The sequence below is a fragment of the Brassica oleracea genome, chromosome C9 (assembly GCF_000695525.1).
Source record: "Brassica oleracea var. oleracea cultivar TO1000 chromosome C9, BOL, whole genome shotgun sequence".
NCBI classification, from domain to species: domain Eukaryota; kingdom Viridiplantae; phylum Streptophyta; class Magnoliopsida; order Brassicales; family Brassicaceae; genus Brassica; species Brassica oleracea.
In genome coordinates, this window is record NC_027756.1 from 23,061,469 (window position 1) to 23,076,572 (window position 15,104).

Here is a 15,104-nt window from a genome sequence, read left to right on the forward strand (position 1 = left end):
GGGGGGGGGGGGGGGGGGGGCGACGAGGAGATTAGACCATGGTCATGTCTTATAATACTATATTGATTTAGTATGAGATTAGACAACTTAACCAAATACGTCAATTAAATAATAATGGAGTATATGGTTAAGGAGTCAAAGATGACATAAGCATTCATATTAATTTACTAAAGAAGATTTGGGAACATTTCAAAAGTAAAATGAAGACAAGGCCTAAATCCCAAGATAATTCGATTGGGTGGTATGACTTAATCCGCACAAAACGTACGTTATCTATTAATTAATCGTATTTGAATGTCAACATTTGACTTTATTAATATTTATTTCGATCTCTTTCCCCTTTTGCTTCATTTGTTAACACCAGACCAAACTATGTTCTCGACAGGTTTGTGAATTACTTTTAAAATCCTTTTTTTTTTGTTTAACAAAATCCTTTTTCTTTCGCACAAAAAGGTTTTTTCAAATAATTATGTCCAGTATTCAAATCAACAAATATCGAGGGGATTGGTTTGGGTCGTAGTTACTCATGACAACCAAAATTTAGTTTAGAACTATATATGTCAACCAATCGAGTTTTTCTTTTTTTTTTAAGAAGTTACAGCAAAAAAATCTTTGCAAAATCAAAATATAGCTGTAAATAGCTTTATTTTAGAACAAAAAATTAGTGATTTAAAAAGTTACAGCAATGAAAAATACAACAAATAAATCTACAGATTAAATTCTAAAGCAAAAAAAATAAAGCTACAGTCTTTACGAATCATCTCCTAAAAAAACTATAAATAGATTCAAATCGGTAATTTTCTCTTGTTCATGATTGTAATTATTTTGTGCACTTTTTATAAATTAGGACAAAACCAAATAAATCCCCATGCATGAAGTACGTTTTTTTTTTTAAAAAAAGCATGAAGTAAGCTACCTAACCAATTTTATAAAAATCCAAATATATACTCTTTTATGTTTCTTTATCCAATTCCTTTCAAATATCAGTTTTTTTTTTCAAATCCTTCCAAAAGGGTAGCTATTTGTGTATTTATTAAATAATAAAACTTGTTCAACGTGGACTTTAGTTTAGTCTATACATTAGGGGATCAAAATATGCAAAAATTCTGTCTTTTTTTTAAAAAGAGAATGATTTGCATTTCTGAGTGTGTATATATGTGTTTCAATACGCTTAGATTTTAAATAAAACCTTATTAGGCATATTTTACAAAACCAATTTTTTATTGTTGTTGTAATGGAAAATGCCTTTTTTAATCATATAACTAAACGTAAACACAAACATAGATAAGAATAATCTTAACATTTTAACCCAAAAAAACATTTATAATAAGTCCAATAAGATACGTGCTTTTCCATTATCATCAATAGTTTAAGATATGGTTAAGGGGGTAGCTACTAGCTAATTAGTTGATCATGATTATATTTCCTTTAAACTATAGTTTGAAATGTATTCATGCGTCATACCTACATATATAAATAGAAGATGTAACCCACATCATATCTAATGCAACTTCTATCATTTCCAAAGTAAGCAAGACCAACTACAATTAAGAACATGACGGGAGAGTTTGAGATGGCCGGCACTTGGTGGAGTTCGCCAATAAACACCGCCACCTCCGTATTCTCCGGCTACTCGCTGCCACGTCCCACTGAGAGTAGCCTCGACATCACAGATTTCGGGTGGCAAAACTTCGACAACAAAACCAACGATCACAATGATGATTTTATGAACATGTAAGTCCACATGTATACGTATCGATGTTAATTTACATATTGCCATTGGACTTTCTTTGATCCTTTTTTTCTTGTTTGAAGGCATAACAGTTTCTTCGAAGGATTATTCGATCCCAATGAGCAATTATTGGCAGATTCTTGGCCTAAAACTACAATTTCCGCGAAATCAGAGCTACTCGAAAGCTTTCCATTCTTAGATAACATATTCCTGATTGATTCAGAAGCTCATGATCAGATCAAAGATCATAAGTCTTTGGAGCAAACTACACAAGATTGCATGAATCTTACTTCAAAGGCACGTAACTATACTAACAGGAATAAAAACCTACGTAATTTTTTTGACTAATATTAGAGTTGCCAATTAACAAAAAACTAATCTTTCAGAGGAGTGAAAGGACTGAAGAGTTAAAAGAGAACAACGATGAAAATTCACAACGATTATTAAAAAGGTCAAGAATGGATACATTATCTCCATTGCCAAGCTTCAAAGTTCGTAAAGAAAAACTTGGTGATCGAGTCACTGCGCTTCAGCAACTGGTTTCACCATTTGGCAAGGTAATTAAATTATATGAATTTATTTGATTTTGACATATTATTTCTTTCTAAGCTCAAAAGATTTTAACATTTTACCCAAAAAAAACTCAGAAGATTGTGTATATGTACAGACAGATACGGCTTCGGTCCTCAACGAAGCTGTTGAGTACATCAAGTTTCTTCAAGAACAAGTCACTGTAAGTTTCAGATTCTTGATTTTCATGTGCTGTCATAATAAAATCAATAAATTTTTATAAAAATATTACATGTATTTAATAGGTGTTGAGTAATCCAGACCAGAACACCAGAGGATCTGTTCAACAACAGCAGGTACTTTAAACTGTTTACAACTTAACAACTCTTTCTTTGTCATTTTGCTTGTGATATCAAGAATCTTTTCAAGAACTAATCATTATACCAACTAATGATTTTTCATTGATTAATTAATAGTGTTCAGACAAGAAATCTATCAGCAGTTCTCAAGAAGAAGAAGAATGTAGTTCAAGAAGACACCTAGACCTAGCGAGCCGTGGCCTATGTCTGATGCCGATCTCAGCTTCATATCCAGTGGCTGCAGCCGCGGCTTCTGCTGCAGAGATGAACACATCTGACTTCTGGAATCTTACATTCGCGATGAACTTGTAAATTAGACAGATACATAAACAAAAATTAAAGCTCTCTTTGGGATATATCTTGTAAAGTTTAATGTTTCTTTTATGCAGTGTAAATGTCCTGTAATACTGCAAGGCCTATATTGTTTGTATGCATTTTACAGATACTTTTAGTTTATACTTTTTCCAAATGAATACAAAAGCGTAAGTATTTTAAGCAAAGTAGTTATAACTGAACGTTAACGCTAGAAGTCTATTTTGCGTTTGACTTTTTCCACATCTCTATAACTAATGAATAGCTGAACATGTTTAAATTTCAATAGAGTGATTTTTTTTTTCTTCTCTCTTTCATATGCATGCAAATGATGTGAACACATAAATTGCGTTGAAAACATTCAGTTCCAACCGTTTCGTTTGCGGTTGTTAGATACTGAGCGACGACCTGCAAATTAATGTTGTATGTTTTGCGCGATTCCAGTTAGAAACTCAAAAGTTATTATAAAGGAGATGATCTGGTTTATTTATGAAGAAATGCTTAAACATGTTCGTTGATACAACAACTCTTAATTAATAAACGATAACTAGCTAGAGAGAAACACTCCTAAATTAACCAAAACTAAAAGGGAGAAACCCATGACTAGAGAGAAACCCTCTTAAATTAACACACCTGCTTATCTATTTTTCTTCCTCAAATCAAGCTCTCACAAAATAATAATAATAATAATAATAATTATTATTATTATTATGTTATTGCATATGCGAGAAAATAGTGTAAAAACGAATGAATAGACAAAAAAGTATACAAAAAAGTAAACAATTCAAAAAAGTAAACAATCCACAAACCAAAAAAAAAAATTTTTTAGTTGGAGGCTGAAATTATATTTTCGGACATTAGGAGAAGAAAGACACAATATATAAATAAAAATATCAAAATTTGAAAATCTTAACACTAACGGACACAAGGGTCAAAGTACAATTAAAGTGACTAAACTGAAAACCACATTGCATATAAAACAAACTCTATACTATTTATAGCAGAGTCATAAAAGATTTATAAAGGCATATCAACAATGATAATAAAGAGAGTTTATTGTGAAGAAACATGTGCTTGTTTAGTGCTAAAAGTAGAAAGAAAGAACATTGTGCATGTATATGACGTTTTTTCTTCGACTATTTTTGTTCAATTTGTGCAGTTGGGCTACTGTTTAATTTGAAATAGTACATAAAAACGTGAAAAGAACAAGACGACACAGAGATGATTCTGATCTCTATCTCCGCCTCCTTGGTAAATAATGCTTCACATCTTGGATCTTACTTGCTGAACAAGTTCCCTTCTCAAGATTTTACCAGCAGCAGATTTTGGGACGGTGCTAATGAAGCTCACTCTCCTTAATCTTTTGTAAGGAGCAACCTAATGAAAGCAAACAAAAATGGTTAAGAGCAAACACATGGATACAAATTGATTCTAAAGACTTGAGTCTTAACCTGTTTGGCTATGAACTTTTGAATATCTTCCTCTGTTATTGAGCTATTTGGTGACCGTACAACAAATGCTATTGGAACTTCACCTGCCTCTTCATCAGGTAACCTGCAACATATATACACACATGTTAATAAATGTTTTCGAGCAAAAGATTATTGAGATGTGAATAAATGACTCACGGGATAACGACAGCATCGAGTATCTCAGGATGAGATACAAGTAGACCTTCTAGTTCAGCTGGAGCAACCTGGAAGCCTTTGTATTTGATAAGCTCTTTGAGTCTATCAACAACGAAAAGGTTACCATCTTCATTGAAGTAACCAAGATCTCCTGTATGTACCCAACCTTTCCTATCTATTGTTTCTTTAGTTGCCTGAGGGTTATTGAAATAACCTGAAAAGAGAGAAAGTTGGTTCACAAGATTTTCACACAAAACAAAGAATATAAAGAAACACTAACCTTTCATCATGTTAGGGCCTCGAACCCATATCTCCCCTTGTTGATTAGGAGGTTGAGGCTTTCCAGATTCTACACTCACTATCTGAGCTTCAATACCAGGAGCAAGCATTCCAGCTGAACCAGAGTTCCTTTTCCCGAGCCTCGGGTCCTCCACAGAGACTATCCCACACGTTTCCGTCATTCCATAGCCCTGAAGAAACCACAAAACACCTCTTATGCATCACTCAAACAATCATCAATGACAAGGGATTTAAGAACTATGCTAACCAGGCCTGCGGTAACCGAACCAAACCAAATTAACTAAAATCCGAACCAAAATAACGAAACCGAACTTAACTGATTTTTTTTTTTTGAAAATTTTAACCAATTTAAACCGAAGTTTAACCGAATTCGAAAACTTCGGTAGAAATGTTTGAAACTGAACTAACCAAAAACCGAATCAAAAATTTCCGGTTCCATTCGGAGAGTTTTCATCCAAATCAAACTAACTGAATTCAGAACTAACCAAAACCCGAACTAACCGAACCTCCATGCCTAATGCTAACTTCTAAGTGTATTAGAAACACAGAGAGCTAGTTTATTTTACCTGCATGAGGACAACACTAGGGATGTTTTTTCCACACTCTTCCATCAAATCTTTCCCAAGAGGAGCAGCTCCCGATCCAATATACTTAAGCGAAGAAAGATCATACTTTTTCACAACACTCTGCTTAGCAAGAGCAAGAAACACAGGAGGAACAACCCAAAGCTGAGTGACTCTATACCTCTCAATATTCTTAAGAAGCAACTCAAGCTCGAACCTCGCCATAGAGACCAAAGCGTTCCCTCTCTGAAGCTGCGAGTAAGCAATCACAGCGAGACCAAACACATGAAACAGGGGAAGAAAACACAAGAACACGCCGTGGTACTCTCCCATAAGATCCTGATCCATCGTCACCATCAGAGACGCCGCAATGAAGTTCCCGTGAGTCAACTCGACGCCTTTGCTTATCCCCGTGGTCCCCGACGAATACAAGAGTGCAGCTGTGTCCGTTTGCTTGATCGCGGCGACGGGGAGATCTGAAACTTGGTCGGAGAGCTCCATCACGTTCTTGAAAGTGAGGATCTTTGAGTTTGAATCAAGACTCTCGTTACATGTTCCGAGGAGAACCACGGGGAGGTTAAAGTCCTTGACTTTATCGAAGAGCTGCTCGACGGAGATGATGAGCTTCGGGTTCGAGTCCTTGATCTGCTTTGAGACCTCGTTGGTGGTGTAGAGAGGATTCGCGGTGGTGAAAACGGCGCCGATGGCGGAGACGGCGAGGAAGCAGAGAGGGAACTGGTACGAGTTCGGGGCGAAGATTAAAACGACGTCGTTTTGGCGGATGCCCAGACGGAGAAACCCGTGCGCGAGTCTAGCGACGGAGGATTTGAGGTCGGAGAAGGATAAGGAGTCGCCGGAGTCGGAGTCGATGATGGCTGGTTTCGAAGGGTAAGAGGAGGAGGAGTTGCGGAAGAGGAAAGAGACTAAGGAGGTGTTGGGGTCTTTGGGGAGGACGAGGGGAGGACGGAGTGATCGGTAAATGCCGTCTCTGCCGTACCCGGATTTCTCCATTTCTTGTTCAGATCTAATAAGAGAGAGGATAAGGGATGAATGATGATGTTTCAAGATTAAAACAAAAAGTCAATATGATTCTGACTCGTCCACGTAACCGTCCAACTGGTCAAAATGTTGTTTATGTAGTTTACGTCCTAAAATGGCAACTAGTTCGTGTTTAAGCCAACCACTATCTTTTTCTTTTGGGATAAACTTTTGTAGTGGGGCTGAGACTGAGAGTTGATAAGTGGACCGAGAATTCAAATCCCAAGGCTGACCAGATCGAGTTGGTTCTAAAAGGTTATAAAGGAATGGATTTTTTTTTTTTTTGGAACACATGAATTTATTTATTTTTGTTCAAAACACATGACTGAAATTTTTTTTTTTTCAACAATCACATGAATTTTTTTTTTGTTCAAAACACATGAATGAAATTTAATGTTGGGATATTTTAAGTAAATCCAGTAATCTCAATCCGCACAGAAACTGAATCATTATTCCAAAAATCTATTATCTTTTTTTTTTTAGGTTGTCTAATATAGGGTAAAATGGATATTGTAAAACATTTTTAAATAGTTTGAGTCGTTTTTTATACCACAATTTTTTGGTTAACTTCTAATATTTAGATAATTTTAGTAGATTCTTAATGGAGTTTTCAAGTAGATATTTTTTGAATATTTTTGGATAAATTTTTGAAATCCCCAATGGTTTTGGATATCAGATAAAATTCAGTCTCAACAAAATCAGAAATGACCGAACCAAGCCTGACTCAAAAATTAAAAAATATAGTGGAATGAAATTTGCCAATGTTATCTTGGAAACTTTTAACAAAATCTAATTTGAACATGAACGGATATCCGAATACACATTCTAGCCTACGATTATACACCTTTTCTCGTGGCTAACTTTAAAAATTTTAATGTATCAAAGGTTTTCTTGGTATCATTAAATATTAATAGATAAAAGTTGACAATGAAATAACTGGAATAAGTAATATGAACAAAGAAAAAAAAAAAAAAGTGTATGCATTGAGTCTTGTATTATTATTTCACTTTCTGTGAGTTGTGTGTTTAATTTGAAACAGTAGAGAAAAAAGAAAGACAACACAGAAATTCTGATGTGTTCTTCGGTAATAGAAGATTATTTTTTTTTTGAATATAATATTAAATTTATTCAAAGAAAATACTTTTGTACATCCTATGTGTAACGTTTCTGTTTTAAAGATATAAAAGAGCTATGGAACTCATAACAAAACAAGCACGTCCTTTAAGTTTGTGATGCAAACTAGAGCTGCAGTAAACCTTCAAACTTTTGGTTCCTCTGCGCAAAGACTAAAGAACATTTGTTCCTCACTTGACGTTCAATAAATCTGATCAAAGATGCAGAAGGCGTAGGAGATGAGCCATGACGTCTCTCGTTCCTTTCCCTCCAAATCGAGTGCAGAGACGTTTGTAAAACATAGCGCACAAGAAAACGAGCCCGACATTCCAAAGTATTGCTCACAAGCAGATGAATGATTCCATCCCAATCCTTGTGAAGTGTTGTTGTAGAAGTCCTCTTGTTAGCTTGGTCCACACTACCGCTGTGTACGGACACTCGAAGAAGAGATGATTATGAGATTCAATCCCATGTTGACAAAAGATACAGGCTGGATCGATGTTCAAATTCCAAGCAACCATACGATCCCCGGTTGTTAATATGTTGTGCAGCAGAGCTAGCCATGTGAAGAATGCATCCTTCGGCGTTGCGTATTGGAACCAAACCCCTGCATACCAGTAAACTGTTGGGGCAGCTTGGCGAATTAGGTGCCATGTTCTCTTTGTACTGAACATATGCTTATAAACTCCTTCTTTTTGCTTCCACAAAGGAATGTCCTCTGTATCGACAAACTTCAATCTCTGGTTTTCCATGATTACTTCAATCTGAGTCGTAGAGGCGCCCCATATCCGACCATGTATCATGCCAAAAGGAAGTTGATCTACCATTCTTAACTTCCATTCCATGGAAAGTCTTGGCTTTATCTCTATACTTTAACAATTTGCGCCACATCCAGGATCCCAGGGAAGTGTTTTCTTTTACTGACCAGAAAGTACCTTGCCGTATCAAATACGTATGAACCCATCTGACCCATAAGGAGTTGTGCTGCGAGGTTAGTCGCCATATAAGCTTCAGACTGCTTACCATGTTTGCTTCTTTCAGAGTCCTAAACCCCAAACCTCCTTCTTCCTTCGGTAAGCATACTATATCCCACGAAATTTTTGCTTTTTTCGAACTCAAAACAGGCCCTGACCATAAGAAAGCAGAGCATATGCCGTTGGTTTCTTTTATGCATTCTTCCGGAAGAATGAAAGAAGACATCCAGAAGTTGGCGATGCTCATAAGAACAGAGACTATTAACTGAAAACGACCAGCCATTGACAAGAAACGATTGGTCCAATGACTAATCCGTCTCCTGATTTGCTCTATAAGGAGCTTGTAATCTTGACTTCCCATTCTCTTGGTCAACAACGGAAGCCCAAGGTAACGGACCGGAAGTTGTCCTGAAGCAAATTGATACTGCGCTTGAACGCTTTGCACTGTTGTATCTTGGTGACCAGCATAGTAGATCGCTGATTTTTTCATACTGATCTTGAGTCTCGATATCTCTGCAAAACGATCAAAGACCCCAACTATGCTGTCTATAGATCGTACTGTCCCATTAGTGAACACCAGTATATCATCAGTAAAACTCAAATGAGTGAGACCAAGGTTTTTACATTTCGGGTGGTATCCAATATTTTCCTCGACAGCTGCTTTATCCAGAAGCTTTGCGAGGACATTTATGCTAATGACGAAAAGGTATGGCGACAAAGCGCAACCTTGTCTGAGCCCCCTCTTACTCTGAAAATATCCAGCTAATTCTCCATTCAACTGAACCGAGAAAGAGGCTGTCGTTATACAGAGAGTAATCCAATGAATAAATTTCTGAGGGAAATTCATCGCCGCCAATGTATTGAGTAGGAACTGCCACTGAATAGAGTCAAAAGCTTTCGATATGTCAATCTTGATTGCGCATCGGCGAGATATTGAATCTTTGTGATAGTCCTTGACAAGCTCAGTTGCCAGAAGAAAGTTCTCTAGGAGCAATCGGTCCATGACAAATGCGGACTGATTCAGACTTATGAACTCCGGTAAGGTTCCTTTGAGTCGATTAGCAATAATCTTTGAGATTACTTTATAGATAACATTGCAGCAAGAAATAGGCCGGTAGTCTTTCATATGCCGCGCCTCTAGAGTTTTTGGAATTAAAGCCAGAATCGTTGTGTTTATACCCTTTGGTAAAAAACCTTTCTCAAAGAACGGCTGAATAGAAGAATCTTCTTCTTCACATCTTGGATCTAACTTGCTGAACAAGTTCTCTTCTCAAGAGTTTACCAGCAGCAGTTTTTGGAACACTGCTAACAAAGCTCACTCTTCGTAGTCTTTTATAAGGAGCAACCTAACGAAAGCCAAAAATAGTTGATTTTGAGCTTTGGAGAAGAAAGAAAACAAACACATGGATACAAATTGATTCTAAAGACTTGAGTCTACCTGTTTGGCTATGACCTTTTGAATATCTTCCTCTGTTATCAAGCTCTTTGGTGACCGGACAACAAATGCAATTGGAACTTCACCAGCGTACACATCAGGGAACCTTCAGCGTTAACATATACATATATAAACATGTTTGGGACAGTGAAAAAACTTGGTATTGAATAGTGATTCACGGGATAACAATTGCGCTAGTAATTCAGGATGGGATACAAGAAGACCTTCTAGCTCAGCTGGTGCAACCTAGATACATACCAAACCATTCGTTAATGATTCCACAAGTGAGAAGAAATTAAAAAGAGAGCGTTAGGAGATGAAAGTGAAACCTGGAAGCCGTTGCATTTTATAAGCTCTTTGATTCGTTCAACGATAAAAAGGTTAATTACCATCCTCGTTAATGTATCCAAGATCTTCGGTATGTACCCAACCATTTCGATCTATAGTTTCTTTAGTTGCCTCAGGGTTATTGAGATAACCTGAAACATAATTTCGTTTACATGATTTTCTAATGCAAGGATATATATAGTTATGAAATGTTTTCACACCTTAAGTTTCAAAATAATAAATGTTTTCGCACCGTTCATCATGTTAGGGCCTCGAACCCATATCTCGCCTTGTTGATTCGGAGGTTGAGGTTGTCCAGATTTGACACTGACCACCTGAGCTTTGATACCTGAAGCAAGCGTCCCAGCTGAACCAGAGTTTCTTTTCCCGCGTCTTGGGTCTTCCATAGAGACTATTCCACACGTTTCAGTCATTGCGTAGCCCTAAAGTAATCACAAAACATCTCTTTGTCAATAATTCAAATAACCATCCCAGAGAAATTCACTATGCTATCTTCAGTAATACATTTTGGCTTGGGTCCCTACGTGCAAAACATCATTGGGTTAGCTAAACATCTAACCTTAGTCTATTTGAAAATCCTATTTGAAACTCAGACCAAGCTAAAAGGAACTTATATGAAATTGTTATTAGATTCAAGAAATGAAAATCTCAATGCACCTGTAAAAATAGGATTAAGATAACTCAGACCTAGCTAATTTTTTTTTTAATTAACATAATCACATTTAGTAAAACTGATTGTCCACCCAATTATAACCTAAATCCGATCCTTATTCCTTACACGTAAACCATGAAACACATTTTTCCTAAAACCACAACGATGCATCTCTCTTTTTCTAAAATTAGTGTTCATAGAAAGTGAGTCATGGTTCGCTTTCAATACGACAAATCGATCTGAGGAAGTTTTCTAAGATGAGTACTTGCGGTTCCCTTTTAGGACGACATATCGAGTCCAAAAAATCAATCGGTTGAATTCTGACAAGGTGCTGTTGTGAGATATATGACCACATATAAGGAATAAGGGTCAAATTAAATTTTTTCTTGGATGGACAATCAATTTTGCTAAACAAAATGTAATTTGGTTAGTTTGAAAAAAATTGTGAAAAATTGAATAGTTTAATGGCAAATAAGTTTGGATGTACTGCATGGTGTTGCTAGTGGTACTGGTAGATGAAGAAAATTGTTGTTAATCCTTCTAAAATGGCAACTAGTACATGTCTAATCTCTTAACCAACCATGTAAACAGTTTTTTTTTTTCTTTTTGGGTGATTCCATATATCAGAAGAAATTAATCTGAATAGAATCGAACAAGAACCGAATCTGATTTAGAAAATAATAAATTAAAACTTATGAATGATGTATCAATTTTTTTCTTTTTAAAACAAATCCTGAGCTGAATCCGAATGGACATCCTAATCTATAATTAGACCTTTTATCATGGGCTAACTTTAAGAAATTTAACATCAAAGTGGTTTTATTAAAAAACAAGAGTTGACAATGAAATAACTGGAAATAAGTAATATGGAAAAAGATAAATGCATGCGTTGATTCTTGGATTATTATTTCACTTTATAGTGAGTTGTGTGTTTAATTTGAAATAGTAGAGAAAAGAGGAAGACAAGGCAGCGATTCTGATATGTGTTCTTCGGTACAGAAGATTCTTCTTCACATCTTGGATCTTACTTGCTCCCGAAGTTCTCTTCTCAAGAGTTTACCAGCTAGAGATTTTGGAACACTGCTAACGAAGCTCACTCTTCGTAGTCTTTTATAAGGAGCAACCTTAATGCAAGCAAACAAAGAGAGTTGATTTAGCTTTGGAGAAGAAAGAAACAAACACATGGATACAAATTGATTTCTAAAGACTTGAGTTTAAGTTATTAAACCTGTTCGGCTATGAACTTTTGAATATCTTCCTCTGTTATCGTGGTATTCGGTGACCGTACAACAAATGCAATAGGAACTTCACCAGCATACACATCAGGGAACCTTCAACGTTAACATATACATATATAAACATGTTTAGTAAACTGAACAAACTTGGTATTGAACTGTAATCAATGACTCACGGGATAACGATAGCGTCTAGTAATTCAGGATGTGATACAAGAAGACCTTCTAGCTCAGCTGGTGCAACCTAGATATATATACATATCAAACCATTCGTAAAAATTTCATAAGTGAGAAGAAATTTAGAAGAGAGGGTTGGGAAATGAAAGTAAAACCTGGAAGCCGTTGCATTTGATAAGTTCTTTGAGTCGTTCAACAATGAAGAGGTTACCATCCTCGTTAATGTATCCAAGATCTCCGGTATGTACCCAACCATTCTCATCTATAGTTTCTTTATTAGCCTCAGGGTTGTTGAGATAACCTGAAACATAATTTGGCTTTACATGATTTTCAAGTGTACGGATATATATGTGTAGGTATAAAATGTTTTCAAACCTTTCATCATGTTAGGGCCTCGAACCCATATCTCGCCTTGTTGATTTGGAGGTTGAGGCTTTCCAGATTCTACACTGACCACCTGAGCTTCAATACCTGAAGCAAGCATCCCAGCTGAACCAGAGTTCCTTTTACCGCGTCTAGGGTCTTCCATAGAGACTATTCCACACGTTTCAGTCATTGCGTAACCCTAAAGTAATCACAAAACATCTCTTTGTCAATGATTCAAATAATCATCCCAGAGAAATTCACTATGTTATCTTCAGTTATACATTTTGGCTTGGTTCTCTACGTGCAAAAAACATCATTGGGTTAGCTAAACATCTAACTTAGTCTATTTGAAACTCAGAACTTATATGAAAGTGTTATTAGATTCAAGATATGAAAATCTCAATGCACCAGTAAAAATAGGATTAAGAAAACCGGATCAAGTAGAAAATATAGAATTTCTAAATGAAAATAGTTTGCCGGGTCTCGACAAGTACAAATAAGAATCTTACAGGTTGAGATTTATTCATTCACACAATCAATAAACAACCCTACAACTGATATTTTCAATCAATTTTTGGTACCTACTAGTCTTCTTTTTTTTTTTTGCTTTCTTCGAATTTATTTTGCAGATTTTCTCAACAGAAATTTGCGGATTTTCTCAACAGAGAGAGTAAGTTTTTTTTACCTGCATAAGCACAACATTAGGGATGTTTCTTGCACACTCCTCCATCGAATCTTTCCCAAGAGGAGCAGCTCCTGATCCAATGTACTTAAGCGAAGAAAGATCATACTTTTTCACAACACTCTGCTTAGCAAGAGCAAGAAACACAGGAGGAACAACCCAAAGCTGAGTGACTCTATACTTCTCAATATTCTTAAGAAGCCTCTCGAGATCGAATTTCGCCATGGAGACCACAGCGTTCCCTCTCTGAAGCTGTGCATAAGTAACCACACTCAACCCAAATACATGGAACATGGGAAGAAAACACAAGAACACACCGTGGTACTCTCCCATAAGATCTTGATCCATCGTCACCATCAAAGCCGTTGCTATGAAGTTCCCATGAGTCAGTTCCACGCCTTTGCTCATTCCCGTAGTTCCGGAGGAGTACAACAGTGCAGCTGTGTCCGATTGCTTGACGTCCACGCAAGGGAGATCCGAAACTGGCTCGGACAGCTCCATCACGTTGTTCAAAGGGAGGATCTTGGAACTCGAGTCAAGATCACTCTGACCGAGTAGGACAATGGGGAGATCAAAAGTCTTGACCTTGTCGAGCAGTTCTTGAACGGAGAAGATGATCTTCGGGTTACAGTCCTTGACCTGCTTCGAAACCTCGTTGACAGTGTAAGAAGGATTCACGGTGGTGAAAACGCCGCCGATGGCTGTTACGGCGAGGAAACAGAGAGGGAACCGGTGAGAGTTTGGTGCGAAGATCATCACGACGTCGTTTTTGCGGATGCCTAGACGGAGAAGCCCGTGTGCGAGTCTAGACACGGCGGCTTTGAGCTGAGAGAAGGACAAGGAGTCGCCGGTGTCGGAGTCAACGAGTGCAGGCTTTGTCGGGTAAGAAGAGGTGTTACCGAACAGGAAAGAGACTAAAGATGTGTTGGGATCTTTGGGAAGGACAAGGGTAGGACGAAGTGATCGGTAAATGCCGTCTCTGCCATAGCCGGAGTTCTCCATTTTTTCAGATCGAAGAGGAATGAGGAAGATTAGATGGAAAGTCTTTTCTTTATATTATGATTTCTCGACGTAGAAGTCGAATGTCTAACATGTTTTTTTTTGAGAAACGAATGTCTAACATGTTACGTTAGTATTTTTAATATTTGTTTTAGAATCAGTCATAATCATTTTCTCATGATTGCTAGCTTTAGTCTTTCTTTTATTTCTTCATTTGTCAACGGTTACTAAATTCTTAGTAAAATGAATATCTCGAGTACCCACCAGTTTTTTTTTTTACTTAAACTAGCAGTTTTTTTTATAACTGGGAGGTGATCCGGGTTTTTTACCCGACTAAACTCTCCAAATCGGGCGCAACATTAATTTGGTGATACCGAGAAATGGTGTAAACCTGCTTTCCCAACGAAAATTAAACTAAAAGCATAATAGAACCGACTCCAAATAATAGTAAAACACTAGAATGCACCATTGGTATAATGGAGATAGTTGGGTGATCTTTTTGCTTCTTCTCTTCTTTTTGCAGATCTTAGGGCATATTTATTGCAAGCTCTTAATAGCTTCCCTTAGTATTAAATAGATTAAAAATATTCAAATCACAGCCAAGAAGACACGCAGCTTAATTACGGACGCGAAGGGGCGCCTCTTGATAGACACGTGTCTGAAGTTAATTGGGGAGAGGAA

At 36.8% G+C, this 15,104-nt stretch overlaps 3 protein-coding genes across 3 annotated transcripts; 1 reads left to right on the plus strand and 2 right to left on the minus strand.

Annotated features, from left to right (window-relative positions):
* Positions 1-1,470: 1,470 nt before the first annotated feature.
* Positions 1,471-3,061, plus strand: LOC106317217 (transcription factor bHLH114). The gene is given in 7 exon segments (XM_013755067.1): positions 1,471-1,734; positions 1,816-2,029; positions 2,119-2,289; positions 2,400-2,465; positions 2,548-2,598; positions 2,719-2,870; positions 2,872-3,061. Coding segments are annotated over 7 exon segments (867 nt in total). The 5' UTR covers positions 1,471-1,555; the 3' UTR covers positions 2,906-3,061.
* An 889-nt stretch (positions 3,062-3,950) lies between these two features.
* Positions 3,951-6,449, minus strand: LOC106318984 (4-coumarate--CoA ligase-like 7; the record flags this gene model as incomplete). Its single annotated transcript, XM_013757166.1, is given in 5 exon segments — positions 3,951-4,290; positions 4,365-4,467; positions 4,542-4,755; positions 4,822-5,011; positions 5,408-6,449. Coding segments are annotated over 5 exon segments (1,629 nt in total). The 3' UTR covers positions 3,951-4,176.
* A 5,342-nt stretch (positions 6,450-11,791) lies between these two features.
* Positions 11,792-14,560, minus strand: LOC106316391 (4-coumarate--CoA ligase-like 7). Its single transcript, XM_013754268.1, has 6 exons — positions 13,428-14,560; positions 12,752-12,941; positions 12,532-12,677; positions 12,376-12,443; positions 12,193-12,295; positions 11,792-12,088 (listed from the first exon to the last, which is right to left on the minus strand). Exons 1-6 carry the CDS (start codon positions 14,424-14,426, stop codon positions 11,975-11,977), a joined length of 1,620 nt encoding a protein of 539 aa, XP_013609722.1. The 5' UTR covers positions 14,427-14,560; the 3' UTR covers positions 11,792-11,974.
* Positions 14,561-15,104: the final 544 nt, after the last annotated feature.